The sequence below is a fragment of the Amblyomma mixtum genome, chromosome 1 (assembly GCF_055824585.1).
Source record: "Amblyomma mixtum isolate Tamu chromosome 1, ASM5582458v1, whole genome shotgun sequence".
Classification (NCBI taxonomy): domain Eukaryota; kingdom Metazoa; phylum Arthropoda; class Arachnida; order Ixodida; family Ixodidae; genus Amblyomma; species Amblyomma mixtum.
Window position 1 is genome coordinate 4,904,391 of NC_143012.1, and position 22,259 is coordinate 4,926,649.

Below are 22,259 nucleotides of genomic sequence, written 5' to 3' on the forward strand. Positions count from 1 at the left end.
TGGCACTAAAAATCTCGGCGTGGTGCTGGTCGATCCCCATTGATGTCGATGACCTTTCAATCGATGCTCAATAAACTATCTCTGTTACAAAGGTACTAGCAACGTCTTTACGAGCCTCGAGATCCGCATTTATCTTTGTACACCATGCCGCCGTACACCAGACGCAGTATCTTGAGCCGGTTTCGCGCTATTTCACGCTAGAGTCGGAGTCGCATCAACTGTGGATATAGCAGCAGTTGCTTATTAGGCATATATCGGAGAACGCCTTTACCATGCGTTGCTAGAAAGCAATGTAAGCGCATACCAAGTAGCCTATGACGTGTCCCGGGACTTATGTGGACATGCCTATTAACACTATGCGGAGCGCCGAACATTCAACACGAACGTGATAAAAGCTGTCCCAAAAAATCAACATTTGAAATGTGAGCAAGCTATATAAACGAGCGCACAGAAGAAAAAATGACGAGGGCTTCATAAACCGAAGCACTCATAACTGTACTCAACTGAGCCAAGGTCAATTGCGCCTCCTGCACACATGACCCATGTAGATAAAAGTATATTAATGCGGAATGCATTCGCCCCGAGTTAAGGAGCGCTCAGTGCTTTTAGCAGCGATGCTGTCTGCAGGAACTATCAGGCAAAAGCGGACCTGAGTCTTGGTGGAAGTTGACTGCTGCTGACACAAATGGTTACTGCAAACTCTGCCGAGGCGTATAAGCAAAAAACAAAGAGGAAAAGAAAGGAAGGATTCTGGAAGACCGATTCAAAGAAGTCTGAAATACCGCCATCTGGCGTGAGCTTGCTCCCTCCCATGAATACTCAAATAATCCAGCTAATGATGAGAAACGAGCGGCGCGCAGACGTGGCGTTTTGTTATGTTCGCTCCCGGAGGCGCACTAGTATGCATGGTTACTGACGTACTCGCGGGGATATAAAGTCGCCGCCGTGTTCATTTCCAAATAACTGCCTCCGGGCGCTTTTTGACAGCGGCCTCACATATCTCATTCCCGGCGCTAACTCGTACTCCGTAGTCTTTTTGTGTAGCCTGCCCTCGTAATTCGGCGACGACTTCAAAAGCTTTTCAAAGTACTCTAAGATGAAAGAAGCCGATGCATTATAAGTACTTACACGAGTATTGACAAAAGTAGACTAAGCATGCTTTCCAGATTTAGGTGCACTGACTCCCGGAGTGGCGAAAATTTTTAGGCGCAGTATTTTGGAGCATTGATGTGGCACTGAAAGCACTGCACGTGGAGACGCAGTGTGTCCCCACTGAAGTCCATAAAGTGACGCTTCGGCGGGTTGACTTTGATGTCAGTGATCGGTTTACTTTCCTGGCAGTACCCGCCCTGGTGGCCCTCAGTGGCGTCTAAGGGAGCGGTATTGAGTGATGACAGCGGCGGCGTTTCGAAGGGGGCGGAGTTCAAAAACGTCCGTCTGCTGTGTCATGTCAGTGCACGTCTGGAGCCCTCTCATACGGCGTCCATCATTATCCCATTAAGACACCTTTAACACTCTTGCGTCCCTTGCGAACACTCAGCTTTTGCCGCAGAGGTAACTTTGTTTGGGGCGTATTTACGTTGCTTCACCTTGCAAATCGGGCACTTTTTACGCCACCTAGCGAATGCAGGGATAAATATTTCACAAAAAAGTAAGTTAATTATCACATCCTCCGCAATTCTCTTGGTCACAAATTTTTCCACCAGAGCTGATGTCTTTTTTTTTTCCTTACGAGATGTGTTCATTCGAAATACAAAATAATTCCACAATCTCCAAAGCATTGATTTCATAAATCCTGGTGTGTGAATTTTTAAATTTGCAGCTCGCATTTGAGCTGTGCTGAAATTTCGCATTAGGGAGAAATGTAATCGTCCTTAGAATTTTTCGTGAAAACTCTTCACTCAGACGAACTGGAATGTTTGTTCCTACCTGCCTTTATATTTTTGAATGTTTAATGTGCTTTTAAAATGGTTTCTACAGCTACGACCTACATACTTCTTGCAAATTTGTGTTACTTTATTATTTCACGGTAATTTCCTCCTGTGCAATTCACGCCCCGGTCTTTCGGGTACTTGCATAAATAACTAAATTATAAAGAGAGACAATTGCTGCTCACCCATAATTATCATCTAAGTCTCTTAGGTAACACAAAAAAAAGAGAAATCGACCGCACTTGTACAGCAATGTAACGCTAAATTCAGTCAAAGATGAAGACACATCGGACTAGGCAAGAGAGCAAAATTAGAAAATATAGGGAATTGCCATAAGTACTTTCTAGTACTGTAAGATAGCAAAGACTGCTTTCTTGCTGCAGTCCGAAGGAGAATGAAGGGACACACTTCAGGCGTTTATTAATTCACGGCTTTGACTGTTCGTTAAAGAGGCGTGGTTCCCGTTTCTCGCAGGCACCCTGCAGTTGCTGGTGTGGAATTCGACGGATTTCACGCCTCTCTGGAGCTCGTACGGCCCGCGCAAAGCTGGCTGGGCTAGCGTCGAGATCCCCAAATCCTCCGAGGACTTCCAGGTATGCGGCCAACGAGCATCTGTAGTGGAAAGTAACACCCTGCCTTTTTCGTTTTACGTCGCCGAACGCGGTCGGAAGACTGAAATAACTTCGGGATATCCTCTCGGTGTACACTCCGAATAAGTGCGGACAGTTTCCGTCACAATTTTTGTTAGTAACGTCATCTCTATGTGGCGAGCGAAAAGCTGGAACTGCTATAAAAAAAAATGGCAGAGGCTTAGCTTAGGTTAAGCCTAGTCAGATGCGAAGCATATTGTCGCCGAGTTGCATATCGAGCACGCCGCTTCGCTAGACGCTCTTCATCAGTCTCTGTAGCACGCCGCAACTTTTGCTTCTCATTCCAACGAGCAGCCCTGTCTCCAGGAGGCATCTCTATCCCGTGTACGCCTAGCAGAGGCAGGCGCACCGCCGCTCCAGCATCACGTGTTCACTACAGCGCACCTAGCGGCAGAAGCAGGAAACACATTGGTCGCGACGCCTCGCGCGACGGCGCGAGCTGGGGCCCCGTTTCTCCTATGTCGTTACGTCACGCATCACGTGGTCCTCCTTGGTCGCGACGCCTCGCGCGACGGCGCGAGCTGGGCCCCCGTTTCTCATCTGCTGTGACGTCACGCACCACGTGGTCATCCTTGGTCACGACGCCTCGCGCGACGGCGCGAGTTGGGCCCCCGTTTTTCATCTGCTGTGACGTCACGCATCACGTGGTATGACATGGAGGTCACGAAAGGTCAATGGTAACGACACCGCCGCGCTCGAGGAGCTGGGTTGGGCTATTTTAGTATGCTTCGCATAAAAAAAAACAACGTTAGAGATCACTGCGGCGCTCCGCAATGGGAGAATGGGAAAGCATTGATGCCTCCTCTAGATTCGTCGCCTCAGTTTGCTTCACTTTAGCCTATTTGCCTCTCTTTTTGGCGTTTTTTATGCGAAGCATACTACTTTAGCTACCACTTCAGCCCTTCGCCGTGGTTATGCGCCTCTAAATCACGTGATACATGACGTCACACCACGTGACACGATGACGTCACGACAGTGGAGAAACGGGGGCCCACCTCGCGCCGTCGCTGTGGTTGTGCGCCTCCAAATCACGTGATACATGACGTCACACCACGTGACACGATGACGTCACGGCAGTGGAGAAACGAGGGCCCACCTCGCGCCGTCGCTGTGGTTGTGCGCCTCCAAATCACGTGATACATGACGTCACACCACGTGACACGATGACGTCACGACAGTGTAGAAACGGGGGCCCACCTCGCGCCGTCGCTGTGGTTGTGCGCCTCCAAATCACGTGACACGATGATGCCACACCACGTGACACGATGACGTCACGGCAGTGGAGAAACGGGGGCCCACCTCGCGCCGTCGCTGTGGTTGTGCGCCTCCAAATCACGTGATACATGGCGTCACACCACGTGACACGATGACGTCACGAGAGTGGAGAAACGAGGGCCCACCTCGCGCCGTCGCTGTGGTTGTGCGCCTCCAAATTACGCGACACTATGATGCTTCGCATTCTCCAGGCTTAACCAAGTCAAGCCTCAGCCATTTTTTTTCTCTATTTTGACTATTTGCCTCTCTTTTTACTTCTTCCAACTTTGAAGTCTACCGCTGTTTTCACGTCCTCGCGCTATATGCACGCCCGGGACTATTTTTTAGTCTAAATGACCTTTTGGCCTCTAATTAATCAGCTAATTACTCTAGATCAATCACATTTCGTGTACTGCGACATTATCCTCGGTCACATAGTTCTGTTTTTTTTTCCCACAATTGTAAAGTCTAGTATTGTTTTGACGTCCTCGCACCACATCGACGTCCGATCTACTTTGACGTCTAAGGGACATTTTTGGTTCTAATTAATTGAATAATTACTCCATATCGGGCAAATTTCAATGTGCATTATCCTCACATCATCCTCTAGCACACACAATCACTCTCTTTCCCTTAAGTCGCACACGAATGGAGAAATCGCTGCCGACTCGTTTTGCGGACACGAAATCGTCGACATAGCCAAGTAATGCTCTCGCATTAAAAAAACAAAAAACAAAACAAAAAAACGCTGCATTGGTTTTGTAGTGGTAGCTGTCAGGGTGACTTTCTGCCAGTTAGACCACGACGTCATCTACGGCGTATTATTACGTAACCGGAAACAGACGCCTTCATCAGCTGTTAAGGTAGGCCCTATAGTCATACGATGCAGAGTGGGCTGACTCAGCGTGGACACCTGGAGGCATCGTTCTGCGTGAAAAGTGGCGCCATCTCCTAAAGCATGGCGCAGCTGACCCACTGTCATAGTGCCTGGGATGTATTACACTCTACGCTTTCTATGCGAGGCGCTCGCAAATTGCACTGGGCTAGCCGTTAAACGACGTGCTTGAGTGTTCCATCTAAGTATGGCCTACTTTGTGCATATGTACTGAAGTGGACGGAGGGAGGCGAGGGGATCGGCCTACCAGCTGTAACTAGCACTCGTTCGCGGAAACTATTTGTTATTTTTTTCATGAACAAACGTACAGCAAGAACAGGAGGGACAATGCAGCATTTAAGCTGGGGAGTGCGCTGCGTAAGAGAGCCGTTACTGATCGCAACGTTTCCCATTTAGAGACTGCCTACTTCGTGCCTTTCTTTAAGCAGCTGGTAAAAAAAACATACCGAAGCTGCCGTGAAACCGAGATACCATCGCAGTTTAGGCGTCCGGGTGCTTCTGTGCATCTTCCATTCGCGCCGGCTTGAGCACGAAGAAGCAGAATGCGGGCCGGAAATGACGTCGATAACAATCATCGTTATCTGGGGCCACTTCCTTTCATCAGAGCGCCGCCAAGTCACTTCGCTTCCGTGCCTGAATAGCGTTGTTAACGGGAGGCCACAGCCTAATGCTGGCCGTCGATCAAAGGCGAGGAAGCCCCCTCCCGTAAACGACGATGATTATCGCTTCACCACAACGGCGAGCCTGTTGGCTTTTTTGGGCAGAACGGTATATTCCGAATGAATCTAAGGGCTCCTGCATTGCATTGCACGCGTCGTGGACGTTGTGCCGATGGCGTGAATGACAGGAAACGCAGCTTGAATGAAACGTATTTATTGACGGCTCTTGGTTGCGGCCGCAGCTTGTGTTTGCGGCCCGCTCCAGACAACAGGGGGGAGGAGCCGTGGCCATCGATGACGTCAGGCTGGGCCCCGAATGCCAGGATGTGCCGACCCCGGAGCCGCCACCGGCCACCACGACGATGCTGCCCGATGACATCACCACGGATATTGGTCAGTGGCAGTTCTTTGTTCTCGCCTCATGTTTTTACGCCATTCATATTAATTCATTGCTGGCTTGCGATGCTTTTTGCCAACTTTGGTGACATTATATAGTAACTTATATTATATATGTTTACTACAACATATATAGTGACTTACTACAAAACTAGCTCAAGATGATAACGCAATAAATATTCTGGCAACTGTTCCTCCTTACACTGCGTATCTAGCTAAATCGATGCGTTGGACAGACATTCGTTGCCATCGATCGTTGGCCTTCCATCCTCTTTTAAAACCTCAAAATTCCAGTCACATTGGCGCAGCGGCTGCCGATGCAGATCTTGTAGTCGTTCTTTTGTATACTGTTCAACACACACGAAAGACACAGCATATCAAAAGACAATAAATTCTGTAAGTGCATTAAGTCGGTTCGCTGATGATGACGGGGCCTCATGCCCTCTCATGACAACGTACTTACCATGTGCTTTCAACAAGAGACCCGAACGTTATTACGCACCTAGATTCCACCCCGACCCAGAGCTGTTCAGACTTAACTGCGATTGATGAATACATGCCCCTGGTTTCGTGATGTGACTGTTCGAGTGTATAGACAAGAATTTTGAGCCTTTCCCGGGCGCGGCCATTTTGCACCGACTGGCGCGCCGCGGTGCGGGCGTTTCTTTGGGGACTGCGGGGCTGCGGCAGTTCCGCGGCCGCGCCTGCATATAGCCGCGCTTCGGGCGCTAAAAAAACATTGTCGAGCATACTTTCGCAGCGTGGCTGTGTTGCAGGAAGTATTTACGTTATCAAAGCGATAACACCGACGCTTTTTAATGACATTTAGTTTGACATTCAGGTTAATTGTGCCGGCGCTTAGAACGCGCTCGTGCTTATATCGAATTCCGTCTTGGTGCTCCACCGCAAATAAACTTTTTGTTCAATATCAAGCATTAGGTGTGCGGCTAGCGTGCAGTTCCATTTCCCATGCACTCTTATTCCTTCCTGCCGGGCGGCCATAAAGGCCCCCCCCCCCCCCCCTCTTCCACAAACAGGGCTTTCTTGTCGCCGCGCCAGTTTATAAACAAATTACCGCTGCGAGCTCAACTGAGTCGCAGCGCCAACAGAAAACAAATTTTGTCATGGTTTATGCAACCTGGTGCATAAAAATGTACTTTCGCTTAATTTATCAAAGCTTTAATAGATATGAGCAGCTAATCCAGCTTTCACTAACTCTGAGGTCCGAAGTCACGTTATTTTATTCAGGAGCTCTTGCCGCGTGTGAGAGCGTTGCGTAGCCGTTTGGCTAAGTGTGGAAAATGTAATGAAATCGCGCATAGTATTTCCCTATGAATAAGGTAGATACCGCACCGCTGCGGTGGCTCAGTGGTTACGGCTCTCGGCTCTGGCCCAAAAGGCGCGGGTTCGATACCGGCCGCGGCGGCCGAATTTCGATGGAGGCTAAATTCTAGAGGCCCGTGTACTGTGCGATGTCAGTGCACGTTAAAGAGCCCCAGGCGGTCGAAATTTCCGGAGCCCTTCACTAACGCGTCCCTCATAGCCTGAGTCGCTTTGGGACGTAAAACCTTAATAAACCAAACCAAACTAGTGTAGATACCAACAGCAGAAAGATACATAGATAAACCTTTACCCCCCAGATCCCTCTGACATGCGTGCGGAAAAAGCAGCTGAAATCGGTAGCGGTCGTGCTTACAATCCTGTGCATGAAATGTGTTTAATGGGAACAAGAGCAAGCTAAGCGCAAGGATACCGAACACGTACTGGTGATCGAAAACACGCGCTCCGTCGGGACAACCTAGTCTGCAGCTCGCCTATCCAGTTACTACTCCGCTGAGTCAAATCAATAGATCTACATTCTGATGCATAAAATTAATCATAGATGATATCGCACGCAAAAGGCGACAACAAACGACACGACAGCGCAGAAATCTGCTTACAAGTGCCGGTTTCCAGTCCGTACACTACCTGGTCGACTACCCTCGGATGTCCCGTTAACGAGTAACTGCGCGCAAGATAACCGCAGTACTGTCTGGAAGAGGGAAAATGTGAGTAGTGACGCACAGCACACACCCTCATACGTTAGCTGATGGAGCACAACAACGGCAGAAGCGAACACGTAAAGACGCGCGGCGCCGGCGCGACCCGCAGTCCCTCGGGCCGCGCGCGCCGACAGATGGCGACTGGTGTCGAGAGTAGGAGCGCGCCCGCAGCCTGCGTGCGAGGGTAAAAACCTCGGTATATTCTTTTATACCGAGGTATATATACCTCGGTATATATACCTCGGCTTTTCAACCGTCTCAGTCAGTATAGCCTGCAACGTGACGCCGGGTACAGCACCGCAGACGTATGAAACGCGTAACACGCGTAGGCACAATGCGAACCAGCGGGCAGGTTGCATGGTTTGGCATATCTAGCCGAAACATCGCAGCAACACAAGAACTGGCGCAAGGAGTGGGCGCGACAGACGCCCATGAAAGTCCGCGTGTTTTGCACACACGTACTGCTCTCACGTACGAAAATCGCTTCAGGCGGGCCGGGCCTTGCTGCTTTGTCATGAAGACGCTGGCGCTTACCAGTGTAACAGGTTCAAATTAGGCGCGAAATCAGGCCGCTGAGTGAAGAGACATCTATTGGCTCCTGGAGAAATAGGAGACTTTATCTGCCTGCGTCGCTGGCCGCTGTGTCCCCACCTGTATATCTTGCACCGTGGTAAACCGTCGAAGACCGCCCATGTTCGTTAAAGTGCCGATTTCGATTAGTGTTTGTGTACCGTAGTTGCTATTACTATCTGTGACAAGTTTAACAGGCACGTGGAAGACGGGCCGCCTCTTGGTGACCTCAGCTCGCACCCATCTCCAACACGCAATGGATGCTCAGCTCTGCCTCACTTTGAAACGCCTCTAGCAAGAAACGAAAAATTAGGTGACACGCCTCGGCTGCATATGGGCTAAAAGACAAAACTAGCTTGGTTTCGTCTTTCGTCGTTTTTCTAAGCTCTCTGTATCGCGCAAATATAAATTCAGCCATTAAATGGTTTTGATTCCGAAAAACTTATATTTTTTTTCGCGATAGCATTTCATATACCGCTAGAACATAGCCGTTTCTTGTCTGCAAATGTGGCTGTACCTTTGGATGTCAGAACCCAACTCTTAGACAAAGAATTTGCTGTTTGAATGCATTAAAAGCCTTGTCGAACAAAACAACTGGGTTGTGCCCGTCGCTTCCGCCGTCGTCAAACGCCGTCTGCCAGAGAATTCAATTGGCGAGAACTGACGTCACCAGAACTGACAAATTCCATTGGCTGGAGGAACTTGATGTCACCAAACCGGAAGTGACGTCAACAAATTAGGTTAGTTTTTATGAAGCTTGTGTCTGCCAACTGCGGCTCGTGGTATGTGGTGTACACTAATGAAATGACTAGGAAGACAGCAGGCCGTTGTGCAAAATAGCCTCCCGAAGAACTGCCTGTGCAAGCCGGAGGCTTTTGGGAGTTCCTTCTCCGCATTGCTCGGGATGGACAGCCCGGATCTCGCAAGACCCACCAGTCACTTCCGGTGAAGGCATCAAGAGTCTCGGATGCAGTCACACTCCCAACGCATAATGTAAATACGTGTACCAGTGTTTTTCTGCCACAAACAGAACTAAAGAGAAAAGGGGGGGGGAGGCGTCTAATGCAATGTGTTAGTGCGTTCAAATTCGTTTTGTAATCATTGCCAGCCTTGCCCACGTCGTTCAGATAAGATAATCTGGACAAAGCATAGGCACATTCTGGCGAGCTCATAACAGGCACCAGAATAAACAAACAAGCAAATACACAAGCGCTTTATAATGTGGTGAACGTTAATTAACCCCAGATGGTCTAAATTAATCCGGAGCCCTCCATTGCTCTCCCTCTCGCAGCCGATGTGTTGCTTTAGGATGCTAAAGCCCACATACGAAAACAAAAGTAAACAAAACACCATCATTATTGACGACTAGAGGCCGGCCGATATTAATTTAATAACCGAAATCGAACCAGCCCGGCGCCAAGCAACAGCTTCTATTTCCCAGATATTTCCTTATTTTCCGTTTCTTACGTTTCGGCTTTTGTTTTCGCGTCCCACTGCTCAGCCGTTAGTAAGCAAGCGAGGCACGCTTTTTCCCTCGCTTCTTCTCACAACATCGCGCGGGCGCCTGGTGTTTGGGAGCTCATTTTGATTCACTCCCGCGATGAAGATCCAAAGAGGCTGCAGCGGTGGGGAAAGCAGCGCATTATTTTGCTATTCCCCCGCCGGAGGCCACAAGGGGGGGGGGGGGGGGGGGGGAGGCATCGTCGTTTATCACGTCGCCGCCAAGACCGACGGAGGAGCCAGCGAGCTCTGGTTGCTGTGGTGGTGCAAACTGTATAGCCCACAGTAGCCGACACCATCACCAGCATGCGGGGTCGACCGGCTCTGTCTCTCTTCCCCCTACTCTCCCCTTGCCCTGCACTGACCCTGATCTCTTTTGCCAACATCATCAAATAATGGTGGCGTCTTTTTTTCTATCTTTATTTTATTCGCTCACTGAATTAAGTTGGGCGGGCGTGTCTTCTGCCCTCATAAAACATATACTTTATAGACAGAGCGAGAATAATACTCAGGCAGATAAAATGAAAAAACATCAATGTTTTGTTACTCCCTTCTTTGTCTCTGCTGCGACTGTGGTCGTTAGGCGCACAATACAACGCTGGCGTGCAGCGAACGACTAATAAGAAAAGCGAAAAGATGGAAGAGTGCGAAATGCAAGAAAGGAGGGAACAGGGTGTACATGTGCGTGCGCGTGTGTGCACGCACAAATGCAATAGTTGCTGAAAGCAAGAACATCATGGCAGTACTAGCCATTTCTTTCACGAAAGCATCTCCTCGTACCCTGTCTATATTAAGATATTCGAAATCTATATTAAGATATTCAAATTGACTACTTGCTTTTCTGAAGAACTGTCAGCATTAAAACTTTTGCGACCTTTTTCTTTTTTTTTTCAGTGAATAATTTTTTCTGCGTGTCTGTCTGTTCGTCAGCATACTGCACATATTTACGCCACTTTTTCACATCTCCTCTCTCTTCCACTTTTCATCGAAGATAAAGGGAAAAGAGAGGAAAAAAAGCAAGACGCTATAAAGAAAGAAAAATTTATCGTCCCCCGCCCCCCTCCCTATCCGTTCGCTATCGAAAAAATCCGCGTAGGGCTATTAGAGCTCGAGTTTTTCTTTACATATCGCTTCCATAGGCTTGATTTTCCTTTTATAGGAGACTATAGAAGATGCTTTCGCGACCCCTATTGTCTCGGTGGGGATTTCCTTCCCACTCCGCCTACTGCTACCTCTCCCGCCTTCGTCTCCTCCTCTTCCTCTTCATTCTCCCGTTTTTCTCAACCCTGTCGCGACGACTAAGATTGCATCTTTTAGACTGCATGCCTTGCCCCTTACATGCAGCACTCTTCGTACGCTGTAGAGACGAAGTCTACGCGGTGGGCGGACGCGCGAGAGCATAGAAATGCGACACCCGGTGATATATGTTTCTCCCGTTCCAACCTTTCTCTTCTCGTGTTCTCCGACCGTGCCGGTGTTTTGTTGCTGCTGTTCACCCAGAATAGATTTGAACAAAGCGCGACTGAGAATGCCGGCGTGTCTTTCAATTCTTTGTCGAACACTCTCGCCTCGAGAAATGCCGTGCAGCGCCGCGAAGCGGGCGTAGACGGTAATTGTCGAGAAGATAATTCTGTGGTTGGTTTGAGAAGGAGCGTGCACATCGCAAAGTACCCTGCTGGCTCGGACAAGCAGGGAAGAAGTACGCGGCACAGTGTCACGTGTACTGTGTCTCTGTGCAGGTATTTTGAACTGTTTTCCAGAATGCACAACGAGCTGCTCTTTTTCAAAACTGGTGTACAGCGCAATCTTTAGCGATGAGTTCCGCACAAAAGTGGCATTTGGCGGAAATATTGGTGACATGTACTTCGCTTTCATTGCCTGCGAACGGAATCATTGTCTCCGGCGATTGCGCCGGCGCCTGTGGTCTACGGCGAGATCATTGCTGATGGACGATATCAGCACATACCGCGCCTGCGCACTTTACTCGTCGTAGGGAGACGTAACGACCGCAGCAGTGCTACAAGCAAGCCGATCAACACCCTATACTCTCAGCAAGCCATTGTAGCCTCAACAATGCTGAGTGTATACAGCGTCATGTGCTTAAACCTTTTGAGTGATGGTTTCTCTCGGGTGAAGAGAAATGCTTGCGACAGAGTTCCGCGGTACACAGCCTCTCTCTCTGGATTGTGCTCTGGCCTCTCTCTCTCACTGACTCCTTTTCGCCTCACCAGTGGGCAACCCCACCTAGACTGTATGCAGGTGGTGTTGCCGATAAACAATTCCACCGAGCGGGTAGGAGGCAGTGAGAGATAAAGACTAGCTGTTCCGGTTGAGGCCTTAGCTTACGGGCTTTACATGTATCATAGCAGAGGATAACGTTTTTGAAATGCCCATATAGTTAGATCGGAGTAGACAGTACTAGCAGCAGGGGTTGTTAGGAAGCAAGCGACATTGGGGTCAAAAGATGTGTTCTTTCACTCACTCTCTCTCACTCACGCTCACACTCACTCTCACGCACTCACTCACTCTCTCACTCACTCTTTCACTCTCTCACTCACTCTTTCACTCACTCACTCTTTCACTCTCTCACTCACTCTTTCACTCACTCACTCACTCTTTCACTCTCTCACTCACTCTTTCACTCACTCACTCACTCACTCACTCACTCACTCACTCACTCACTCACTCACTCACTCACTCACTCACTCACTCACTCATTCACTCACTCACTCACTCACTCACTCACTCACTCATTCGGCGCGTTCGGCATTCCACTCGGTCTTTCATGAATACATGTCCGCGCTCGGCGACAGGCGCACACATCCGCCGATTCGTTGAACCGAACGTAACGGGCGCTGGCCCGCGCTCACTATTACCGAGGCAGCGGGAACACAGGCGGCGGCGCAGGGCAGCCAATGCCCCGGGGCCATCCTGCCGCTTAGCCGCAGCTTTCCTACCCAAGCAGCAAGACGAGACGCAACAGACACGAAAGCCGGAGATGGAGGAAGAGATGAGGGAAAGGCTGGCCTCTTCTTCCTGCCACCTCTTCTACTCTTCCTCGAGCGCGCAGAGCGAGATGGGAGGTTCCCTTTTTACTCCCTTTTTTTTTTTTGTTGCCTTCGCCCCTCCTCGTCTTCAGCGCCTCGTGCCATTCTCGCGAGGTCGGCGCGAGGGCGTCGGCGTGGCAAATGGGGCCACGCATTCAACCTGACAGCGGCACGCCGCCGCCGCGGCTCGCAGTCTGCACGCCGTGCCGAGTTGCATGCAGCGAGAACCGAAGCGCCGCAGCCCCGTTCTTTATGTTTTTACAGTTCGTGCCGTGTCGTTCTTTCCCTCTGTACTGGGAATGTTTGTGTTTGACGCGTTGAGAGCACGGCGCTGAAGTCCTCGGCTCGGCTCTCTTGTCTTCAGCTGAGAAGGAAATTGCGGTCAGATCGTAATAATCAATCAGTCAATCAACCAATAAAGCTACAAATCAATCGTCGTTTTTTTCTGAAGGCTCCAGAAAAACCTTCCGCTCTTTGTGCAGGCGCGTTTACAGCTATAAATAAAAGAGTATAGAAATGAGGGGCTCCTTATGTTATACATATGCAGGAAGCCAACAGTCACTGAAACCAAGGAAAGCACAAGAGAATGTTTTCTTTTTATTCGGTGGTGTGGAAAAAAAGGGAATTGCAGTGTAATCATGTTTAGCCGAAAGACAAATAATTGAAAATAGTATAAAAGGCAACCACATGCCGCCGGTGGGGTCCGAACCCAGGACCTCCTACCTTTGTGGCTGTTGTCTTCCTTCCTACTTAATAAAATGGAAATAGACAGATATCGAACGGAGATGCAGACTTGCAAATACAACCAGAGTTGAGAAAAGAATAATGACATAGAAAAGTAACAACAATTCCCGCCTCAATCCTGGGAAAGATCAGATAACGATAATTGTAAATTTGATGCCCAGGAAGGGCGCACCGCATGGAAAAACTTCGCAGCAAAAATTTCGCAATAAGAGGGAAACAAAGCCAGGGAAACAAACTAATAACAGTAATGTAAAACAACTCTCGGCAGTTTCCGTGCGGTCATGAGGCGAGCGAAGGATAGGCGATATAGCTGCTTCGTGCCCTCCACACCTCGACAGAGCTCCCTGCATTGATCCGCTTTAAAGGTCACCCCGCCGTAGATCGCGGGGCCATGCGAGATGCGCTACACGGCCACTGAGACTGTACACTAAATGGACGTACACAGTAAACGAGGCATTCTCTGCAGGGACCATTGTACAGGGCCATACATACAAGGACCACGCTGCTTATGCTAGAGGGACAATGCACAACACGGGCCATGTGCTACAGGGATCGTGCACAGTAGGGACCACGTGCTACAGGATCCATGTACTGCAGGGACCACACCACTTTCATTACAGGCACTATGCATAGCAATGCCTATGCGTTATAGGGATCATGCACGACGGGACCATACTCTACACAGTCCATAGACTACAGGGACTATACAGAGCCCACTCCGTGCCCACTCCCTCGCCCATCGCCAAAAAGTCCTCATTGGAAAGTTTTGAAGAGAGTTTTCAGCTACAACATACAACGCCGTAATTTGGGACGCGGTATTTATTAAGTTCCTCAAGAAACTATCGCCTTAGAAGCGGCGGCAAATCGCTCGGAGTTTGGCAACTACGTTACGTTAAAGCGCTTAGCAAGAACTGATGAACTGAAAACTAAACATGTTAACAGATCTGCCTGTCTCGTTGGGTTTGATAACTTATAATAAATTCTGACACATCTCCAACGCCTCCAAAAATAATTTAATTTTAAATGCCACAGTCCGAAAACTTAATTCACAGCCTTAACCCCCACCCCCTCTCCCGTGCCTCTGGCATGACTGCTTTCCTTCTTTCGACTGCCCCCAATCACCCCTGAAGAAGGAGTCGATCCGGTTCCGAAACGTTGGGTTTTAAATTAAAGTTTATGGTTGGTGGTGTGTCAGTCTTTATTACAAGAACGAGGCGCCGCAGTGGAGGGCTTCGGATTAATTTCGACCCTCTGGGGTTCTCTTACAGCATCGCACCGTTCAAGGCCGCCTTTTTCATTTCGCCTCTATCGAAACGATGCCGCCGCAGACAGGATTCGATGCCGTGGCCTTGAGCCCAGTAGCCGACCCCCAAATAAACGGAACCACCGCGGTGGGTGGAAGAAAGAAAATGGCGAACAAAAATGACAAAAATAACAGCAACTAATCTAACGTCCGAAAGAATCGCGCACGTAAATATTTCGTAAAAAAAGTAGGATAGGAAGAAAGAAGGAAGGGCAAAAAAAAAGGAGCAAATAACACAAGATGCCTCAGCTATGTTTTCATGTGGTGGACTTGTAGTATTATTTCATCACTTCGAGTGAGGTTTTGCTTTCAATATGTTCATATCTGCGAGACTGTTATGGAGTTTACGAGGTGCGTCTTCTCGTCTGTGTTTGTATTTTTTTTAGCCAGCTATTCGTGTTGGGCTTGTGTTAGTTATGAATAGTGTTTTCAGCCAAGTCAAATTAAATACCCTGCCATATATATAAGCGTCTGGAAGAAATCGAGTGCGCGCTTCTTTCACGGCGCTTCATGGCAACTGCAAGGAACTGAACGTGAGGTGCACGGAATTCCATAGCCCTGCGACTCCGCGTTTCGTCCCAAAACCGCGTCATCCCTCATTTCAACATCTCCACTCTTCATCCATGTTTCGAATCATTAGGATTACTCACGACCCTCGCGCGACGACTTCAATAGCTTCGACTTCAGTTTGTGGAGCCGACGAGTGTTGAAACAGATTGAGCTTGCTTGCTGCTTAGTGACTTACACAGCTCGACAGCGTTGTGAAAAAGGGGGTTCGAATCGATGTGACGGCAACGCGTCGGTAGTAGAACTCACTTTGCTTCGGGAGTTGGATTTTGCGGACACATTCGGTTTGCTAGCTGCCTTGTGGCGTTATTTTGAGCTACCTCGCTATCTCTTCGATCGCAGCGATTCCGTGCATGGTCCTGTCATTCTTTAAATCTTTTGCTTTTGGCACTGTGACTCCTTCTTGGAAGTTTTTTTTTTTCTGAATAACCCGATTATCACTTGAATTTGAGTACCAAAAATGCCGCCTGAATTTGACCCCCCGAATTCCGGAAAAAATAGAACCCGAAAACGAAGGGCCCTCAATAATGTGGCGCGTTCGATCAGCGATCGAATTTAAATGAATGTGAAATGCTAAGACGCCTGGTTCGGAACAGGACAGAGATCCTCAGGGGCCAGACTTAGCTCCAAGCTATGCTGCTCTGCGTACAGTTCGCGTGTACAGTTGTGGCTCTAAACAAATGTTAATTTATTTTTCCATCTCTGTGATGTTATCGTTGTGTGGTAATATCCGTCGCAGCATCGAGCATTGCAGGTCAAATTTTATTTTCTGCCCTTCGCTTGCTGCCCCAGAATTATCGTATAATGAGGTTCCCAGACGCAAGGCTTATGTCTCGAAACCAGCCTCTAAAGCTTTGTAGCCGACTATAACATGCAATGTTGGAATAAAAATTGAAGGGGGGAGTGGGGGGGGGGGGGGGGGGTGATGATCGCTATTCATCACTTGCCTTGACAAGCCCGACTCGGCTCATCGAACGGCTCGGGCTACGGCCAACTGTCACAACTGGTTTGGCCTCTCATCCCTCTCATTAAATCTTTGGAAATCCATCTTTCTTTGGCGTGCTCCAAAAAAAAAAAAAAAAAAAACGCCTGCTCCGAATGCAAACCCGTTCGTGCCAGAACCAGTGGGAGTGATCGAAGGCGTCTTTTTACCCTATTTACCGAGCTTTACGTTTGTAACATCATCAAGAGAAACTAGAAGTACAGTGGAAGAATGCAGAACGTTGAAAAGGGAAAAGTATGAAGCAAGGAGGCAAAGTTTGAATCGCGAAGTTGCTTTTTTAAGCTGTCAAAAACTGTTGGGCACCTCATTCCTCGGGTTGAAACATATTGACGCCGTCCTCTTCCCGACTTCCTTCTGCTCCCTTGTCGCTGGCTTGCGACAGCGCAAAGCGCAACATGTCGGGAAACTACTTGACCAATTTCTTAGAGAGCCGCATGAGGGTGTTTCGTCGGAGTGATGAGCAGGCATGCAGTTGAAAGGTCACGCGAATCTTGAAATGGGCAATCGCGATAACGTACACACATGTACGGTACGGTGATCACATGTACGGTGTACGGTGTACATGTACATGTACGGTGTACGTGTACGGTGTGCATCTATGGTGTACATGTATGGTGTACAGTCGGGGACAAAACTCTCCGGACCACGTGTTCGTCAAACGAAGCTTATAGCTCTACTATCAGACAGCAGCTGGAGACCGCACTTGTGCAGATGAAAGAACAAAAATTTAACTTTTACCTCCACAAGTGTGGTCTCCAGCCGCCGACTAATAGCAGAGCTATCGGCTTCGTTAGAGGAACATGTGGTCCGGAGACTTTTGTCCCCGACTGTACATGTACGGTGATCACATGTACGGTAAACTTGTTTTGGGGAAAATGAAAGACGCAGTAACTGTCGCACTTTTGGTAGACACCCCAGCCGAGCTATGGGGGAAAGAAATAAGTAGAACAACAAAAATAAAGGTGCCTCAGTGGAGAGGAGGATGAGGAAAATTGTTTATCAAGCATAGTGTGCTTATCTTCCTAAGCGAAGCCCTCAGTCCAGGGCTCCATGTGCGCCTCGTTCCAGTAGGCCCGCTAGCAGCTGTCGCTGGTCTTGCGGGTTCGTGCTGGTCGCAGCGGTATCAAGAACGTCCGTAGCCCAGTTGGCCATCGCTATCTTCTCGGCACGCTCGATCAGCCGGCGGTGGTGGCTCGGCTTCGTGCATCTTCCCAAGAGGAAGGGGTGGGGTGGGTTATGGGAGGATTAATTTCGACCGGGGGTCCTTTAACGTCCACTCACATTGCACAGCACATGGGCGCCTCCTATCAAAGCATGGCCGGGATTTTATTCTGCGACCTCGTTCTCAGCAGCCGAATGCCCTGAACACTGAGCCACCGCGGCGGGTTACAACCAAACCTATTACTGCTTCGTTGGGCGCGTAGGTTGCTCCGGCAATGGAAGCACCGTGACTGCCACCGCCTTGTGTTCTCACTACACGGAGCAGCGCATGCGGTGCGTTAAAGACTTTTCGGAGTACTCAGACCCCTTTTCTCTTAAGTCAAGCGCCTGGCGTAGTTTTCAAAATCAGCGTCATCAATCCAACTGAACGCCAGCTTGTTGATGCATGCGCGTGCTACAGAACGGCGCTAGGCGTTGGAAGGAGGCCATCCGTAATGTTCGCTACAAACGCTGCAGCTCATTGTGCGGGCACATTACAGAGCTGCCAGAGTGTAGGTCTCCGTGGACTCTTCTAATATTTGGGGTACTTTGAGCCTGCGAGTCTCGCCGTGACGGAGACTCAGGCGTGTGCACACGTACTCTTCTTCTTGTCCGCCAGCCAGCCGGCGTTTCCTCGTTTAGATGAGGGGCCAGACGAGTTTTTGAAATGAAAAGGCCGAAGTGTCATTTCGGCGAATATTTTTCGAGAAGCTCTGATCTGCAGGTTATTGGCAGCTGACCAGCATGTGTTTGTTGATGTTCAGTGAAGCTGATCCATTTCGTGTGCAGTGACGTGTGTCTACCAGCAGGTATGTTCCACTAAGCGCAGAAGCACTGGCACATTCAGGTTGTTGAAATTTCCGGAGCCGTTCACTACGGCGTCCCTCATAGGCTGCGTCACGCTTGGGACGTTAAACCCTATAAATTATAAACCATACACATTCTGCTTCCTCTTGAGCGTATGTATGATCGCGGACGCACTGACGTAAGGAGAACTTCTTCAGTTTAGACCTTTCTAATACGGTGCCCATCAGAGATGTTCCAGCAGAGTGCCATGATGCCATGAAGATTTCTGCTTCGTTTTTTCTAGATATAAGACGCAATGTGTGTCGTGCTCAGCATTCTTATTTAGTAGTCCGGGTAGTTTGGGGCTCAAAGTGGTTAACATGCTAACTAGCGCGCCTCGCCACACGGTTGTATAGACAAATGCTTGCTCCTCAGCGAACTCCTTCTGTGAACTTCCGTGTCTCGCCCAGCACTGCTGTCTCTCCGTCCGTCGCGTTCGCCAACTAGCTTACTAACAGACACTCGCTAACTAACCTAAACTGAACCGGCTTCGCGAGCTTTCCTCATTGCTGGCAAAAAGGTAAAAGTGTCACCGGCAGGTACCGATGTCTTCTAGCCCCCTGCCTTCAATAGCGCAGTACTCATTTTGCACCGAAAGATAAAAAAATAGAAAGGAGGTACCGATGAGATAAAGGGAGCATCGGCCATCGTTATTTCCCATTGAAGGCACACCCCAATGAAGTGTGTCATTTGTGCCAACAATATACAATGCGGCATCTATAACGCGCACGCACGCACGCACGCACACGCATACGCACACGCGCACGCAAGCACACACACGCACACGCGCGCACGCACGCACACGCACGCACGCGTATGTGTGTATAAGTAGTTTTTTTCTTACGGGCACGTTCGTCGAGGCCTGTGAGTGCGACGACACAGGGGAGCGGTTTGCTCCGCTTGCCCCGACGCTGTTGTCGTTTCATGTTTTTGCTCTCGTGCGCTTGTACCGCTAAACTATTATACTCTCTCCTTTCGCTTCCCCAAATTCTTCCCACCATCCCGTCGTTCTTTCCCTTCCCTGTGCACACCCACACTTCTTCCAGACGTCCGCTGCTGTCGCGGCCAGCACTAAACGCGATCGCTCTCGTAGCAACATTCTGCTGTTTCTCTCTGTCACCCGCCCCCACCGTCTTCTTTCTGAGTCTCCGCCTCCCGCTTTTTTCGCTCGGTTAGCGGCGGTATCGTTACGGAGGTGGGGGTGGGAGGCAAAAAGCAGTGCAGCGGTCGTCTCGGGTCGGTCGGAGCGCAGTGCAAAACACAGCTTTTCTGACGGTCGGCGGTCGATGGTTAATTACGCTTCGCCCGGATGGTTCCGTGCGGCGCGGCCGATACCGGGCGAATTCAAAAAGCGCGGGCTCGGCGATTTCGTGGATTACACTGTATCAGGTTTAGGTAGAAGAGTAGTAGCGGTTCACTGGGGTAGCGGTAACAAAGGCCATAATGAGGTAAACAGAGGGTGATGGTGAAATGTTATGTTTCTAGTTGTCCATAGCTAGCGTTAGAATGAGTAGTAGTGATAGTAGGTGTTAGGCATCAGTACTGCAGCGGCAACTATAGGATCGCAATCAGTAAAGTATAGCGTGATATAACTGGATCGATATGGTGAACAAGTGTCAGGACCGGAAACCAAAGGTTTAAAACCGCTACTAGAAAAATATGCATTTAATGAACGATGGGAGAAATACACAGGCTGTTACTTTTCAGGTGAATGCCATTTATGATCGAAAAAAGAAAGAAATAGTGTACCTATGTACACACTTTTGTGCTAAGCGTGGTGTGTAACGCCTGACCTTGACGCCGAGGCAGAAGCAGTAGTGAAGAAGATATATAGATACAAGGAATAATTTACGCAACTCGCAATCAACTGAATGCGAAACTGAGCTGCTCTCAGTGATAATGACCATTTTTACGGCGTCCTTCATAGCCTCAGTCGCTTTGGGACGTTAAAGACCATAAAACCTAAAATTTAAATCGTACCGTACCGTACCATACCGCACACCATATAGAGCAATTAAGGGTTATTTCAGCTCAGCCAGTCTAGAAGTATTGTTTGCGGACACAAAATGCCTGCGACTTCTTTTTCACTCGAAAAATGTTAAGCAGCGATTGGACAGAGGTTGTCGAGTCTAACGACAGGTATCTAAAGCCAGCAAATGAGTATATCTGTGGTTCTCGAGACAGTCACAAAGGTGCGAATTCCACGAAATTCCGGAGGACATGTCGTGTTGTCGGCGGAGAAATATCCGGCGCTGTTGCCTTCGCTCTCGGCTCACGTTTACTCGGCCATCGCTAGATTGCTGCTCCTCGTTGGTGTCCAGCTTGTCGCGGTTTCACCGCTGTCGAGTCAAGTAATGGACAACTGTCGCAGCAACTCGATGCCGCCACTACCGCCGCCACCAATGCCCCAACCGAAATCTCAGCCGCAGTGCACGCAACTTGTTAGAAAGCGCGGACCACGCGCCGCAGAGCCCGCTCGGGAGGAACGCCGATGTCCTTTACTTTCGCAACCGCAGCAGCTCAGGGCAAGAAGATGAGCACACAAAGGAAAGACAAAGTGCGGGCGAAATTTTGCCAGGAGCGCGGCGAGAGCGCGCCAGTAATGTGTTTGCCAAAAGACGCGGCGAAAAGAGGTTGCCACAGGACGGGCGGCCGGATGAATGGGGAGACGGGGAAAGGAAACGCGGGATCGGCATCCTCCCTCCTTCCCTCTCTCCCCTGTTCCTTCTCCTCCCCCTCGACCTCCCTGCGGCCATTGTCTCCGGGAACGTCGCACTCGGCACTGCGGTCGACAGCGCCCGGCCCGCCTTGGTTTGTGAGCAAAATCGGAACACTGGTCGGCGGCGGCGGGGTGGGTTCGCGCAGGAGGATAGCGGTGTATTGTCGCCGGCTGCCATCGTCAAATAGACGACAAAAGAAGAACGAGCTCTGCTCAAAGGAGCGTAGCCAGGGCAACTGTCAGACACCGACATTTTCTTGTAGTACGTGTAAGTGGAAAAAAGAAAAAAATGGAGTATTGCTCAGCTTGAAGACAATAAAGCTGGAGGAGTTATAGAGCCAGAGTCGCAGCGGACGATGTTTGTATGGTGGAACCTCGTTCCTTAGCTCAGACGCTGTTCCTCTGCACGGGCATGTGCGTAACTGGTGCTGTTGCTGTATTGTGCGTTGTTCAGCAAATGTAACCTATATGTACTGATCCGTTTTTTTTTCTTGCTGCTTAAAATCGGGTTAATCTGGGGTTAATCTGTGTGGGCCTCGGATATTGCGCAGTCGCGTAATTTTGGGCGCGTACGCCTTTTATTACAGCAGAACTGTCATTCGACAAATTATTTTTGCAGTCAGCGCAGGTGTACACTGGGAACGATGTGACGTGCTAAAGGCAATCTCTTCTTAAAGCCTGATCTTTCCTTAAAAAGTAAATATCTGACTTTAAAAAAAAATTCCTGCAGTGACTTGCGCCGTCACAAGTCCGGAATAGCTGGACAAACGGTTTTATCAAAGGATAGCTGTTCCGACGAGCTTGTTCGTCATGAGGAAGCTTGTATTGGTTGAAAGGCACAGATCGGTACTAATTACACAACATATTCGCTAATTTTAAACTCAGTTTTATTCATTTGCAAGTACCTATTTTTATACACTGTGGCAGCGTGCA

At 49.3% G+C, this 22,259-nt stretch overlaps 1 protein-coding gene across 1 annotated transcript in view; it reads left to right on the forward strand.

Moving 5' to 3' along the window:
* The window catches only part of LOC149365315 (uncharacterized), a 110,347-nt gene that overhangs the window by 67,036 nt on the left and 21,052 nt on the right, over positions 1-22,259 (forward strand). Inside the window, exons 7-8 of the mRNA XM_089541912.1 lie at positions 2,406-2,524; positions 5,632-5,782. Of these exons, the coding sequence (XP_089398038.1) occupies positions 2,406-2,524; positions 5,632-5,782 (270 nt within the window). The remainder of the gene's footprint in view (positions 1-2,405; positions 2,525-5,631; positions 5,783-22,259) is intronic.